This window comes from Haematobia irritans, chromosome 1, assembly GCF_050003625.1.
Source record: "Haematobia irritans isolate KBUSLIRL chromosome 1, ASM5000362v1, whole genome shotgun sequence".
Lineage (NCBI taxonomy): Eukaryota > Metazoa > Arthropoda > Insecta > Diptera > Muscidae > Haematobia > Haematobia irritans.
In genome coordinates, this window is record NC_134397.1 from 163,752,032 (window position 1) to 163,766,626 (window position 14,595).

The 14,595-nt window shown below is 30.2% G+C and overlaps 1 protein-coding gene across 2 annotated transcripts in view; it reads left to right on the forward strand.

The window, feature by feature from the left end:
• The first annotated feature begins 617 nt into the window (after nt 1-617).
• Nucleotides 618-14,595, forward strand: part of Gasp (Chitin binding Peritrophin-A domain-containing protein Gasp) — a 100,017-nt gene continuing 86,039 nt past the window's right edge. For both annotated transcript variants that reach the window (XM_075292068.1, XM_075292067.1), the window contains exon 1: nt 618-811. In XM_075292068.1, coding sequence (XP_075148183.1) covers nt 769-811 — 43 coding nt within the window. In that variant the 5' untranslated portion in view covers nt 618-768. The remainder of the gene's footprint in view (nt 812-14,595) is intronic.

The following is a 14,595-nucleotide window of genomic DNA, read 5'->3' on the forward strand; positions in this document are numbered from 1 at the left end:
TATAGCTGCTGTTTCTGCTACTGCTGCTATTGACTTGTGCTGCGGTGGCTACCACTAACACTATCGCGTAATTGTTTTTAATCACAGTGCAAACGAGTAAATGAGTGAGTGAATTTGTGAGTCTGTAGAGTCGACATATTGAGTGGTTTTTGAAAAAAAAAAACCGGGCTACCAGACAATGATTATCATTTAAAATGAGAGTGAGTTTAAGGTTGTTGGCCAAAAATGCAATTATGGTATTTAGTTTGTTTTTTTCATAATGGTCATCATAGAAAAAAAAAGAAATATTTACATTTTCTTTTTTTTTTGGTAATTTTGTTTTTTTTTTTTTTCTTTTTGGGAGATGTCATTTTTTTAATTTTTTTCTCCAAATTTTTGTTTGCATTTTCTTTTTTTTATTATTGTTTTCTTTTACCAATTTTCTATAATACAGCTCATGCGCTCAGCCGCAATACTATTAAGCTGGCCAACAACAACTACCAATGCCTACTTCATCAGTACTCACAATGAAAAATAATCACAATTCAGCAAGCGCAAGCGACATTTTTTCCCCCAACCAGCTCATGTACGCGTGCGCACATTCGCAGCGGTATAAAAAGCGAATGTAAGACCGCCAACCACACACAGTCGGTTCAAGTATTTCGTTGTCTCAGGTAATTCCAGACAATCTCAATCACTCAGCGTCTGTTCATCTATCACGAGGAGTTTCAATTTATTTTGGATTTATTCAATATAAAACAACAACAACAAAAACACAACTAAATCAAAATGAAAAAGTTTATGATTGTATTCGTTGCACTTTTTGGAGCCGGTATGTATTTACACACAAAAAAAAACAATCAAATGTCTAAAATCTAATGGAAATTAATCAAAGAAGTGTCAAAACTTAGAAAAAATTACAGAACAATTTAAAATGACAATTAAAGCAAATATGAATAAATAACTAATAAAGTGAGCACAAGCCAAAGTGTTGTAAACAATTGAAGACAATAGAATTTATGGGACTTACCAAATAAACAGACAGCAAAAAATAAAAAAGTGAAATTCGAACAAAATTTTAATTTTGTGAATAAAATAGAAATTTTTCTATAACTATCTGTCTTGACTTCTTCCTGGAAAATTCCAGAAATATTTTAAAGTTAAAAATAAAGAATAAAATAAAGTGAAATCTTCAAATTCTGCTTGAATATCCTTATAAGTCAAATTTCATGTCCATGTCAAGTGACGGAAACCAATTAACAATTTTTTTATTAAAAAAAAAAATTGGATAAAAAAATTTCAAACAATTTTAAAAATGTTAAAATATTTTGAAATGTGTTTAGAAATAATCATATCAGTGACTTTGCCAGGATGTGCAACTAAAATCAAACTGGACCAATTAAAGATAAATTAAAAATATAACTAAAAAAGTTAAAGTTTTAAATCCATAAACCCCATACAAAAATTATAGTGTTTACCAAAGTATAAAAACATTTTAATGGCAAACATTTTTTTTAATTCAAACAAAAAAAATCCTTTGTAAACTACCATTGTATTGTTCCAAAGAAATAATATCCTATAACATGAACATTTTGTACATTTCATTGTTTGAAAAACTTTTGTCCATATGAACTTAATAAACAACATGAGCAGTTTGCAAATTCTTTTCTATTATTTATTAAAACTTAAGATAATGTGACCTATATTTGAAATCATACAATTTATATTAATTGATGGATATCAAGATAATTCAATTAACCATTTTTTTGAATAATTTTTAGAATTTAAATTTATAGAATTTATATCGTTAGTGATCGAAACCGAAAAAACGAATTTTTGTCCATGAAGAAGCAAAAAAAAAAAACTTTGATAAAGGGGAGTTAGTCAAAATGTTCGTCTCAATTCAAAATATTAATATATCGTATCATTTGACATGCAATACATTTTGAAATTTACTGTAGGGGGTCCTTAGTACCCAATGACTCATACAGAACCCTTTACTATACTACAAGAAAATTGTTGAGCTAAAACCTTCACGTGGACGAAATCGCGAACATTTCGTTTTGATTTTTTGTCAACGTTTCCGTTTCATTTTGTTACCATCCGTTCACGATTGCGGAACGGAATTTTTTCTATTAGTGTTTGCGTAAAACCTCCTAACAATTTTGTGTGATTAGGAGTAATAATTTCCTACACCCAAAGAAAAAATATTTTCCTCAGCAAAGAAATTTTAGACAAACAAAATTTCCTTTTGTTATAAGGTATTTTCTTAAAGAGCAAATAAACCTGAATTTTTGACAAATGTTGCAATGATTTTATCTAATGATTATTATTTACTTCAATAGAAAATTGTTTAGCATCAAAAGAAAACAAAGTTAGTCTAAAATTTCGTTCCACAGAAAAGAACATTCTCTTAACAAACCACATCACAATTAAAGTTGATGGATTTAAATCCTGCACTGAAAAAAATATTGTCGTGAGGTCAAAGATTTCATGTCTTTAAAATACGAATGCAAATTTTGCTTAGCAAAGAAGACGCATGTCTCTAATATAAAGTTTTTTTCCTTGTCCAAAAGCCGATAAACTTTTTTATAAAGTCGTATTGTACTTATAATTAAGTGATTTCACTTAAAAATGGGTATCATAACATGAAAGAATAAATGTTTGGGCTAAGGTCAACTTGACTTTAATAATTCTGAAAAATTCTTTAAATTTAATGAAATTGTCTTTAAATTTGCTGTCTTTTTGCATCTTGACTACAAAGCAAAAAATCGGTCAAATATAGGACTTTTCAACACTTTATTTTAAAGACGTCTTTTACTTGAAACATACCATAATTTCTACTGGAAATCGAGTCTTAATTTGAAAAATAAAGTTGTCGTTAACTCGTTTTTAAAGGACTTTGATAGCATATGAAGAAAAAAAGCTGAAAAAGCGAAAAATTAAAATTTGCTTCCTAGAAGCAAGTACACAAAACCCAAATTTAAAAGAGAATTGGTTCTTAAAAGTATCCTTACTTATATTCTCCGCTTCTTTGGCTCGGAATCAATACCAAAATTTTTAAAGTAAAGACAAAATCTTTGGAACCGGGCATGCTTTTTTTTCAGTGTGGGCGAAATAAAAAGGAAAACATTTTTAAAATAATAATAAATATTCGCATATTACGAGCTGAAATTCCATTGGTGAAGCAAAGATCAATACAGAACAGAACATCTCTGGCGAATAAATTCGTAATAGCAAAATATAATTTCATACATATGAATTGAATTGAACATTTTTACTACATATTATTGCAAAAATCTATTCGAGCTTATTGGACAGGAAGATTAAGGGAATGGATATTATTAAGTTACTGAAAAGAAAATGCCAGATTCCCATCCCGCAAGATTGACTATACATATGCTTCAGTGTTGGTCACTATATATTTTCATAGTCTTTACACTGAAAAAAAAGCATACCCGGTTCCAAAGATTTTGTCTTTACTTTAAAAAATTTGGTATTGATTCCGAGCCAAAGAAGCGGAGAATACAAGTAAGGATACTTTTAAGACACAATTCTCTTTTAAATTTAGGTTTTGTGTACTTGCTTCTAGGAAGCAAATTTTAATTTTTCGCTTTCTCAGCTTTTTTTCTTCATATGCTATCAATGTCCTTTAAAAACGAGTTAACGGCAACTTTATTTTCCAAATTAGGACTCGACTTCCAGTAGAAATTATGCTATGTTTGAAGTAAAAAACTTCTTTAAAATAAAGTTTTGAAAAACATGTCCTATATTTGAAAGATTTTTTGCTTTGTAGTCAAGATGCAAAAAGACAACAAATTTAAAGACAATTTCATTAAATTTAAAGAATTTTTCTGAATTATTAAAGTCAAGTTGACCTTAGCCTATATTTTTTTTCTTTCATGTTAAGATACCCATTTTTAAGTCAAATCACTTAATTATAAGGACAATACGACTTCATTGAAAAGTTTATCGACTTTTGGACAAGGAAAATAACTTTATTTTAGAGAAATGCGTCTTCTATGCTAAGCAAAATTTGCATTCGTATTTTAAAGACATGAAATCTTTGACCTCACGACAATATTTTTTTCAGTGTAGCGAGATCTGGTCGGGAGAGATGATTTCATTTTTTTTTTTTATTTTACATACGAAAATCATTCTTCCCAAATGTAACCATGTTTCACCACCACTGTGCATCATATTTTCGTATAACTTACAATTCCTTAATCTTATTTTTTGATTTCGGTTTGTTAGTACACTAAAATTTTTATTTCATGAAAGCGTTAAACAATTAATACAATTTTCTGTATTTTTTGATGCGAAATTCGACCAGTAACTTCTGCCATTAAACTCGATTGTTCATGGTAATTGCTTTTGCTTTTTGATCATTTGTAATCATTTAATTAATCTTTCCCACAATCGTCTGATTCTCATTATCTTTACTTCACTTATCTTATATCTAAAATTATCTTTCTCTTCACCATTTATCCTCAACCTCTTCCTATCTATTTATATTTTTCCATCTATATATTTATTTTTTTTAATATTTCTCCATCTATTTACCAACTAATCGATTTACTTTTCAACCAAAAATATTTTGATTGGGAAGTCGAGCAGTGACTTCAATGCCATTCAATTTTATCTACACCCAAAAGAAAAGTGATCACACCGTGTAGGTTTATTTTAGAAAATTTTAACTAAAATAGTTTTCTAATTGCAACATGTTACAAATAAGTTAATACTTTTTGTCAAATTGAAGAAAGTTTTTTTAAAAATAATTAATTTTTTTCTGTTGTTTAAGAAAATTTCATATGTTGAAAGAAAAAATTGGATTTAAAAATTGTTAAAATGTCTTTAGCGCTGTACGAAGTTCGAGACAGGTACAATTTTAGTAAAATTTACTCATTTGAGAGACTTATGAGCTAAATTTAAGCAAACTTCTAATATTTTAGGAAAACATGAACTATTTTATTTTTTAGTAAAATTATGCACAATATTTGTATACAACTTTTTTTCTTATTTTTAGTTCACGTCATTAAAATTAGCAACAAATTATTCAAATAAGGAATTTTTACTCATATTGTGCAAAATTTAACTAAAATCAAGTAATCTTCATGAACTAAAATAAAGTTCAGTTGGCATTAGAGCCCCTTTTTCTGGGTGTATTTATGATGAATTTGTGGCATTTTTTTTTTCGAAGCCGATAAATTTAAAATTTAATCGAATGATGTATACGAATTCCATTAACATAGGTACCAATTTGATAGTTAATCGTGTGTAATGCTCAGATAATTATTAATTTAATTAATTTTTCCCAAGATAGTTTGGTTTTCATTGAATAGGATATCTTTACTTGTTTTATCTTGTTCCAAAAAATATTCTTCTCTTCATCATCTATCCTCTTTACCTAACTATACCTCTTTTATTTCGGAATATTCAGTTGTTTGAAAGAGTGATTTCTCAATTCTCCAGGCTATACATTTATCCACATGTCTACCTATCTATCTATACATTTTTAGCTGATGGCCTCAGTTGTCAATGCTTTTTATATCTTTATACTAATATTATATTTACTATAAATTTAGTATCAACTATAAATAAATAAATATCTATACATTTTTCTATATAGCTTTCTATATATACCTATCCATCTTTCTTGAGCTATGTAAAGGGTGGTAAAATTGTAAGGGCCGATGTTGATTTTGAATAAAACACAAACTATTTAGGAAATTATTGTAATTTTATTTTATTATGATATATTGGTATTACTCAATTATGTATGGAATAAAATATCGGCCAAATGGGCGCCGCGACCTCGGTGGCATACCTTCATCCGATGGTCCAAATTTTCGATGACGCTGAGGTATAATGGAGGTTCTATGCCGTTAATGTGCCGAATTATTTCATCCTTTAGCTCTTGAATTGTTGCTGGCTTATCGTCGTACACCTTTTCTTTCAAATAACCCCAAAGAAAAAAGTCCAACGGTGTCAAATCACATTATTTTGGCGACCAATTGACATCGCCATTACGTAAGATAACACGGCCATTGTATTTGTTGCGCAAAAGAGCCATTGTTTCGTTAGCTGTGTGGCAAGTGGCACCGTCCTGCTGAAACCACATATCGTCCACATCCATATTTTCCAATTCGGGCCATAAAAACCATAAAAAGTTCGTTATCATCTCACTATAGCGAACACCATTCACAGTAACTGCCTGACCGGCCTCATTTTGTAAAAAATACGGCCCGATGATGCCGCCAGCCCATAAACCGCACCAAACAATCACTCTTTGTGGGTGCATTGGTTTTTCGACAATCACTCTTGGATTCTCATTCGCCCAAATGCGGCAATTCTGTTTATTGACGAAAATGTGCCTCATCACTGAAGATGATTTTCTTCGAAAATTGATCATCCACTGTTGCCATTTTTTGGAACCATTTAACACATTGTTGGATTGTGTAACTCTCCATGGTTCAAATTGAGTAAGTCTGAAATAGAGAAATGTCAAATAAAATTCGGAAAAAACTTGGCGTTTAGGTGTGGTTCACATTCAACATCGGCCCTTACAATTTAACTACCCTTTATTTGTCTTTCAATCTCTCTTCATCTATTTGTCAATTAATTTATCTATCTCTCTACCTATGTACTTGTTATTCAATCTGTCTCCAACAACTTTTCAATAAATTTCCCTACCTTTATAGCAGTCCTTCTTTTCTATCAATCCTTCTACATCTTCATCTACCTATCAATCTAATCTATCTATCTATATATAAACCGATACATGTCTATGTATCTATTCATCTCTCTAATAATCTATCCTTTATCCATATAACTTTGTCCATCTATATAATGTTTTTCAATCTCTCACCATCTCAGTGTTGCCTGGTTGGGGGTTTTCCCCCCAAATTTAGGGGTTTTTTTACACGTTTAGGGGAATTTTTAGGGGTAACATTTATTTGGGGGTAAAAAATTATTTTAGACCATATAAAGTGGAGCAATTGTCAACAAAATTTGGAACAATTCTGGCATGAATTTTGAAAAAAAAAATGAGGGAAGTCAACCCATGTTCTTAAATACAAGCAAGTAAGCAATGACATTCTGTTTTAAACGCATCTGTTGAAGGGGCATTTTTAGTATTTGATACAATTAAAAACAAATTAACATTAAATTATTGGTCTCATAAGTTCACACCTACAATTTTGGCGAATAATATATATATTTACTGAACTTTAATTTTTGTTTATTTTTTTATTTCTATTATTTATACTTTATAAGCCGTTGTTTTAATTAATTTGATTTGAAAGATTTCTAGATTGAATTATATTGTTTTGTCTGATCTTTATATTGATATACATTTTGTATTATTATATATAGAAAAATTACTTTCCTCAGGAACGAAATTTTAGACAAATAAACCCGAATTTGTGAAAAGTGGTATAATGACGTTATCTACTGATTTTTATTTACTTCAAAAGAAATTTTGTTCTTCAGAAAAAAAAATTCAGTATATATATTTGTGTTAAATCTAATTTAATTTAAAGTGTATCACCGCAGAATTTTTTAACGAAATTGGGACACCTTTTTGACTTATTAACAATCTTAAATTTTTAGGGGGTTTTTGAAAAAAGTCTAGACCAATTTAGGGGTTTTTTCTTAAGATTTGGGGGGAAGAATCAAACATCACCTGGCAACACTGCACCATCTATCTATCCATCGTTCTTCAGCTATGTATTTGTCTTTCAATCTCTTTCCATATATTTTGCAATTAATCTATCCATCTCTCTACTTATTACCTTAATCTCTCTACCTTTCAATTAATCTTTCTACATTTATATCAATCCTCTTCATCTACCGATCAATCTATTTATCTATACATACCTATCTATAAACCGATAGAAGTCTAACTATCTATAAATCTATCCATCTTTTTAATGATCTATTCATATACCCATCTTTTTCCATCTATCTTCTAATTAATCTATCTCTCCATCCATAAATTTTTCTACATATTATTCGTTATCCATCTATATACGATATTTATCTTTCAATCTCTATTCACATACCTTTCAATTATGCTATCTACCTTTCAACTAGGATTTGTCATCTTTCTTTCCACCTATTGATCAATTTATCTATATATTGATAAGTTTATATTTAGAGATCTCTGTCTATAAACCTTTTATATATCTATACATTTATATACCATATTTTATTCTTTCTCTTCACATTTAATTTAAATTAAATTATTTATCTTAAACTATTACTCCAACTATTCTTTTTACCTTTCAACTAGGATTTGTCATCTTTCTTTCCATCTATTTATCAATTTATCTATATATAGATAGGTTTATATTTAGAGATCTCTGTCTATAAATCTTCTATATATCTATACATTTATATACCATATTTTATGCTTTCTCTTCAAATTTAATTTAAATTAAATTCTTTGTCTTAAACTATTACTCCAACTATTATTTTTTATCGTCATCTTATATAAACCTATTCATCTATATATCATATGTTTTTGGGAAAAAACTGGTCAATCTTCTCCTTCATTAGGATTATGAGGTGATCATACTCCTTCTCTGGATGTGGTTGAATTATTTTTTTTTATACATTTAAATGTTGCATACTCAAAGTCTTACCTTAAAAGAATTACAAACTCAATTCAAGATGTCATATTGCCTTATGTCTTATTCCTTAAATGTTAAGTAAATCTTTGGAATTGTTGGGTTACTTTTACTTTTTTCTACATTTAGTTGTTATTTAGTAGTATACAAATTTTGTATTACAAATAACTAAAGCCCTTTTACTAGATATTAAAAAAAATCTTGTGTAATTTATATTGCATTATTAAAAACAATCCATAACAAATCCATTGACGAAAACAAAATCGTAACTCAAGTAAAGTGAAGGCAAAACATGTCTCATGGCATAATAAGCAAAACAAAAAAAGTTCCATTCAGCAATCATGTTTCTGCTATTTTTTTTTTTCTTTGAGTTTTTTTTTACACTCAAGCAAAAACCAATCAAACAAACTTCAATCACTTGGTTGTTTTTAGCAATTGCTTTTAGCATTTCATAGTCATCGATACAAACAACTTTACTCGATTTCGAGGAATCCCAAGTACAAAAAAAAAAAAACGGGGTGAGAAGAGATTTAAGTAGTAGCAGTAACTGGTTGACTGGAATCAAACTGAAACCAGTGCACTTTTGCATGTTAAATAGATGAAAAACCAAAACCAAATGAAAGAAGTAAAAAAAATATATATATATATATATATATATAAAATCCTAGCCAACTTTAGAAACAACAGCAGAAAAAAAAACAAAAAAACACAAAAACACAAAGTTAAAGCGTAACTAATGTTATACGAATTCGTAATGTCTACATTACACGCCTTAAAAGTTTATCGGAAAATGTTGATATTTTGCAATGTTACTACTACCAATGATCATGATGATGATGACGATGGTATATCATGACGGTGGGGAGTCTGGAATGCTTAAGTCAGCCTTAACTTCAGTTTTTGTTTTTGTGGATTATTTAGCTTGTTTTTGTTTTGTTATGGAAAAGAAGTTAAAGACATAGTAAATGAGCGGCATTTGAGTTTTAGTAAACATCATTTTATTTATTTACTATTTAGTTTAGACATCTAGTATTCGTAGTCAAGCTAATGGAACTTGATATTTGCAAAAGTTGATTTAATGTATTACGAGTAATAGCAGTTTTGGTTTTCAAGACATTTTGATTTAAATTCTTGAATGGCATGACGTTAAGAACTATAGAAATTATTATTTTCATAACATAAGTAGGAAAAGAAGATATATTTGTTTTGTAAAACTTAGCAGAAGTCATGTATTAGCCATCTTCCCTCTACTGTTCAACTGTATATATTAAATTTAAATTTATTTAAATATTCACGAAAAAAGACATATTTATCCAAACCTCCAATTTCACGGAGGTTTCTATAAAATTTTTTATTTTGTTATTACAATTTTTATTCGAGTTTATTAGATAAGACGATTATGGGAATTTATACAATTAATGGTAATTTTCTTGTAGCTCCATTAGGGTTTAAGTGGGAGTTAACAGGAAGTAAATTGCACATATATTCTTTCCGGTTAACTTTAACTAAAAAAAATTTTCAGCAGTTAAGTTCCTAACTGGCACATAGAATATATAGGCAAGATGACAGATATGTCCATAGTACGAATTAAAAGTTCGTTAGCTAACGTAGCACTAACGGAACTTCATGTAAATGGGGATAAGTTATGGAAAAGAAAGAATGCCAGATATCAATCTATACAAGCCTAGCTATACGTTGCATCGCAGGCTAAGGCGAATTAGCGGAGGGAGGTGAATAATTTTGGGTCTTATATGATAATTTCCTTTGGATATTGTACAATCGAATTATTCTCTCCAAATTCATCCATTGCCACCACCGCTGTCTATAATTTTTTCATATAAATACAATCCCTTAATCTTATATTATTATTTCGGTATGTTTCTACACTATATAAAACTATGCAAATTCACGTTTGCCAGTGTTAAAATAAGGTACTTCTTTTCCAATAACCTCAAAAGGAAATTTCTTCAGATCATTGATCAAAAAAGCTTGATTTTTTTTTTAAATTTCAATTTGATCAAAATTAAAATTCATGAAATAAAATCATGTCTATCCAAAACTGTGATTTTGGAGGTTGAGATAAAATCTTATATTTTATTGTTAAAAATTTTATACGAGTTTATTGGAAAACAAGATGATGAAAATGATTCTATAAAGTTATTGGAAAGAAAATGCCAGATACCAATATACACAAGACTAACTATAAGTTTCATCGCTGGCAAAGGCGAATTTCTTATAGAAATTCCATAGGCGAATTATTCTTCCAAAATTGAACCATTTCCTCCATCACTGTGTATCAATTGTTTCATACAACTTGGTTGATAAGTCCCCGGTATAACAAAGAAAAACACATTTTTGTTTTTTGTCAAAATTCGTTTTTATTATTCAACATAATTCCCTTCAAGAGCAATACGACGTTTATAACGACCTTCCAATTTTTTGATACCATTTTGGTAGTACTCCTTCAGTTTTGCCTCAAATAGGCCTCAGTTTCGGCGATCATCTCTTCATTGCAAGATTTCACTTCTTTCCTGTGATTGTTTTTAAACAGCTGATGACAGTGTTGCATATTTTTGGACAAGTCCTAGATAAACGAGTAGTTTGTTTTCTTTTAGTCCTTCAGGGCTTAGGGTATCCAGTGCTAAAAGAAAACAGCCCTATTGTTATTATCTTTTTAACAACCATAAACTCAACCCCCCTATTGCAGATATTATATATCAAACTTGCTGACTTTTTTTCGTAGCCTCAATTTCACACTATGTTATTGTTTTTGGTTGCAATTTTTCAATATATTTAATTAGCGGTTGATTTTTCTGTGGTTTTATCTTGCCTATATTGTATGCAATTTTCAATAAAACGCTTTCCCACACATTGTGATATTATTTAATTTTATTTATGGCAATTCATATATCTATATATGCGTGTAGAAAACTGGGTTACTTTGGTGCTTGATGCTTATAAATGTTGTAATCGATCGATCATTTGATGCACATAATTTCCACCTATGCCTTTTGTGTAACATCATCCATCTATTCAATTAATACCAGTTTTCCTTATTACCAAATGTAGATTACTGTTATGATAATATAATAGCACAAAAAAAATAAAACGTTACTGGTTAGTTAATTGATAAAAATATTTTAATGAAATTATACCAAATTTAATTTTGTAGTGAAATTTTAATTTACCCTAATTGCAATCTTATATAAATTTTAAAATAATTTAAAAAATTAATTTAAATTCCACAATGCCTCTAAAAATAGATTTCGATTTGTTGTTTCATTGGTGTAGTAACAAACGGAATTAAAAATAAAATTAAGGAATTGTATCTATGAGAGAAGATGATGCACAGTGGTGTTGAAAAATGGTTTAAGTTGGAAGGAATAATTCTCGTATGTAATTTCCAATCATCTCTCACCCAGAGACTGACTACACTAAATACTATGGAAACTTGCATTAGTCAGCAAAGAAACATATGTCTAGTCAGGTTTGTGGATTGGTATCTGGCGTTTTCTTTTCAATAGCTTCGTAATCAATTGGAATTGTGTATATGTCAGAAGATGATACACAGTGGTAATGAAAAATGATTCAATTTAGAAGGAATAATTCTCGTATGTAATTTCCAATCATCTCTCACCCAGAGACTGACTACACTAAAGACTATGGAAACTTGCATTAGCCAGCAAAGTAACATATGTCTAGTCAGGCTTATGGATTGGTATCTGGCGTTTTCTTTTCAATAGCTTCGTAATCAATGAATTCCTCAATATTTCATGTCCAATAAGCTCGCATTAAATTGTTATAAAAATATATAAATTAAATTCAATTATGATCTTAATAAAGGCACCTCTTTTTATTGACTGCAATCTAATTTAAAAAAGCTTTTCAGTTTTTTTATACCCTCCACCATAGGATGGGGGTATATTAACTTTGTCATTCCGTTTGTAACACATCGAAATATTGCTCTATGACCCCATAAAGTATATATTCTGGGTCGTGGTGAAATTCTGAGTCGATCTGAGCATGTCCGTCCGTCTGTTGAAATCACGCTAACTTCCGAACGAAACAATTTATCAACTTCAAACTTGGCACAAGTAGTTGTTATTGATGTAGGTAGGATGGTATTGCAAATGGGCCATATCGGTTCACTTTTACGTATAGCCCCCATATAAACGGACCCCAAGTTTGACTTGCGATTGCTCTAAGAGAAGTAAATTTCATCCGATCCGGCTGAAATTTGGTACATGGTGTTAGTATACGGTCTCTAACAACCACGCAAAAATTGGTCCATATCGGTCCACTTTTACGTATAGCCCCAATATAAACGGACCCCCAAATTTGGTTTGCGATTGCTCTAAGTGAAGCAAATTTCATCCGATCCGGCTGAAATTTGGTACATGGCGTTAGTATATGGTCTCTAAAAACCATGCCAAAAATTGGTCCATATAGGTTCGTAATTACATATAGCCCCCATATAAACCGATACCCAGATTTGGCTTGCGGAGCCTCTAAGAGAACCAAATTTCATCCGATCCGGCTGAAATTTGGTACATGGTGTTAGTATACGGTATCTAACAACCATGCAAAAATTGGTTCATATTGGTCCACTTTTACGTATAGCCCCCATATAAACGGACCCCCAAATTTGGCTTGCGATTGCTCTAAGAGAAGCAAATTTCATCCAATCCGGCTGAAATTTGGTACATGGCGTTAGTATATGGTCTCTAACATCCATGCAAAAATTGGTCCATATAGGTTCGTAATTACATGTAGCCCCCATATAAACCGATCCCCCGATTTGGCTTGCGGAGCCCCTAAGAGAAGCAAATTTCATCCGATCCGGCTGAAATTTGGTACATGGTATTGGTATATGTTCTCTAATGACCATGCAAAAATTGGTCCATATCGGTCCATAATTATTTATAGCCCCCATATAAATCGATTCCCAGATTTGTCCTCCGGAGCCTCTTGGCGGAGCAAAATTCATCCGATCCGGTTGAAATTTGGAACATGTTAGAATGTGGTCTCTAACAAACACGCAAGAATTGGTCCATATCGGTCCATAATTATATATAGCCCCCATATAAACCGTTCCCCAGATTTGATCTCCGGAGCCTCTTGGAGGAGCACAATTCATCCGATCCGGTTGAAATTTGCAACGTGGTGTTAGTATAGGGCCGCTAATATCCATGCCAAAATTGCTCCATATCGGTCTATAGTTATTATAGCCGATCCCCAATCACACAAAAATTGGTCCATATCGGTTCATATTCATGGTTGCCACTTGAGCCAAAAATAATCTACCAAAATTTTATTTTTATAGAAAATTTTGTAAAAATTTTATTTCTATAGAAAACATTGTCAAAATATTATTTCTATAGAAAATTTTGTCAAAATTTTATTTCTATAGAAAATTTTGTAAAAATTTTATTTCCATAGAAAATTTTGTAAAATTTTTATTTCTATAGAAAATTTTTTCCAAATTTTATTTCTATAGAAATTTTTTTCCAAATTTTATTTCTATAGAAAATTTTTTCCAAATTTTATTTCTATAGAAAATGTTGTCAAAATTTTATTTCTATAGAAACTTCAAACTTAATTATATACGTATTTAACCGGCCTTTTTTAGTTTAATATATACCACATATGGGCTATGTGGTATATATTACGGTACTAGGAAGTTTTAAGATACCTTGCCATCGGCAAGTGTTACCGCAACCCAAGTAATTCGATTGTGGATGACAGTTTTCAGTAGAAGTTTCTACGCAATCCATGGTGGAGGGTACATAAGCTTCGGCCTGGCCGAACTTACGGCCGTATATATTTACTTGTTTTTATTTTAAATTACAAGAATTTGTAATTTATAATTTTTGCCCCAATTATACTTCATGTCCTTCATAATGGCATTTAATCAAAACGGAATGAATGTCAACGTTGAAAAAATAAATAAAACAAATTTGCCAAATGACATTAACCATGATCTTAT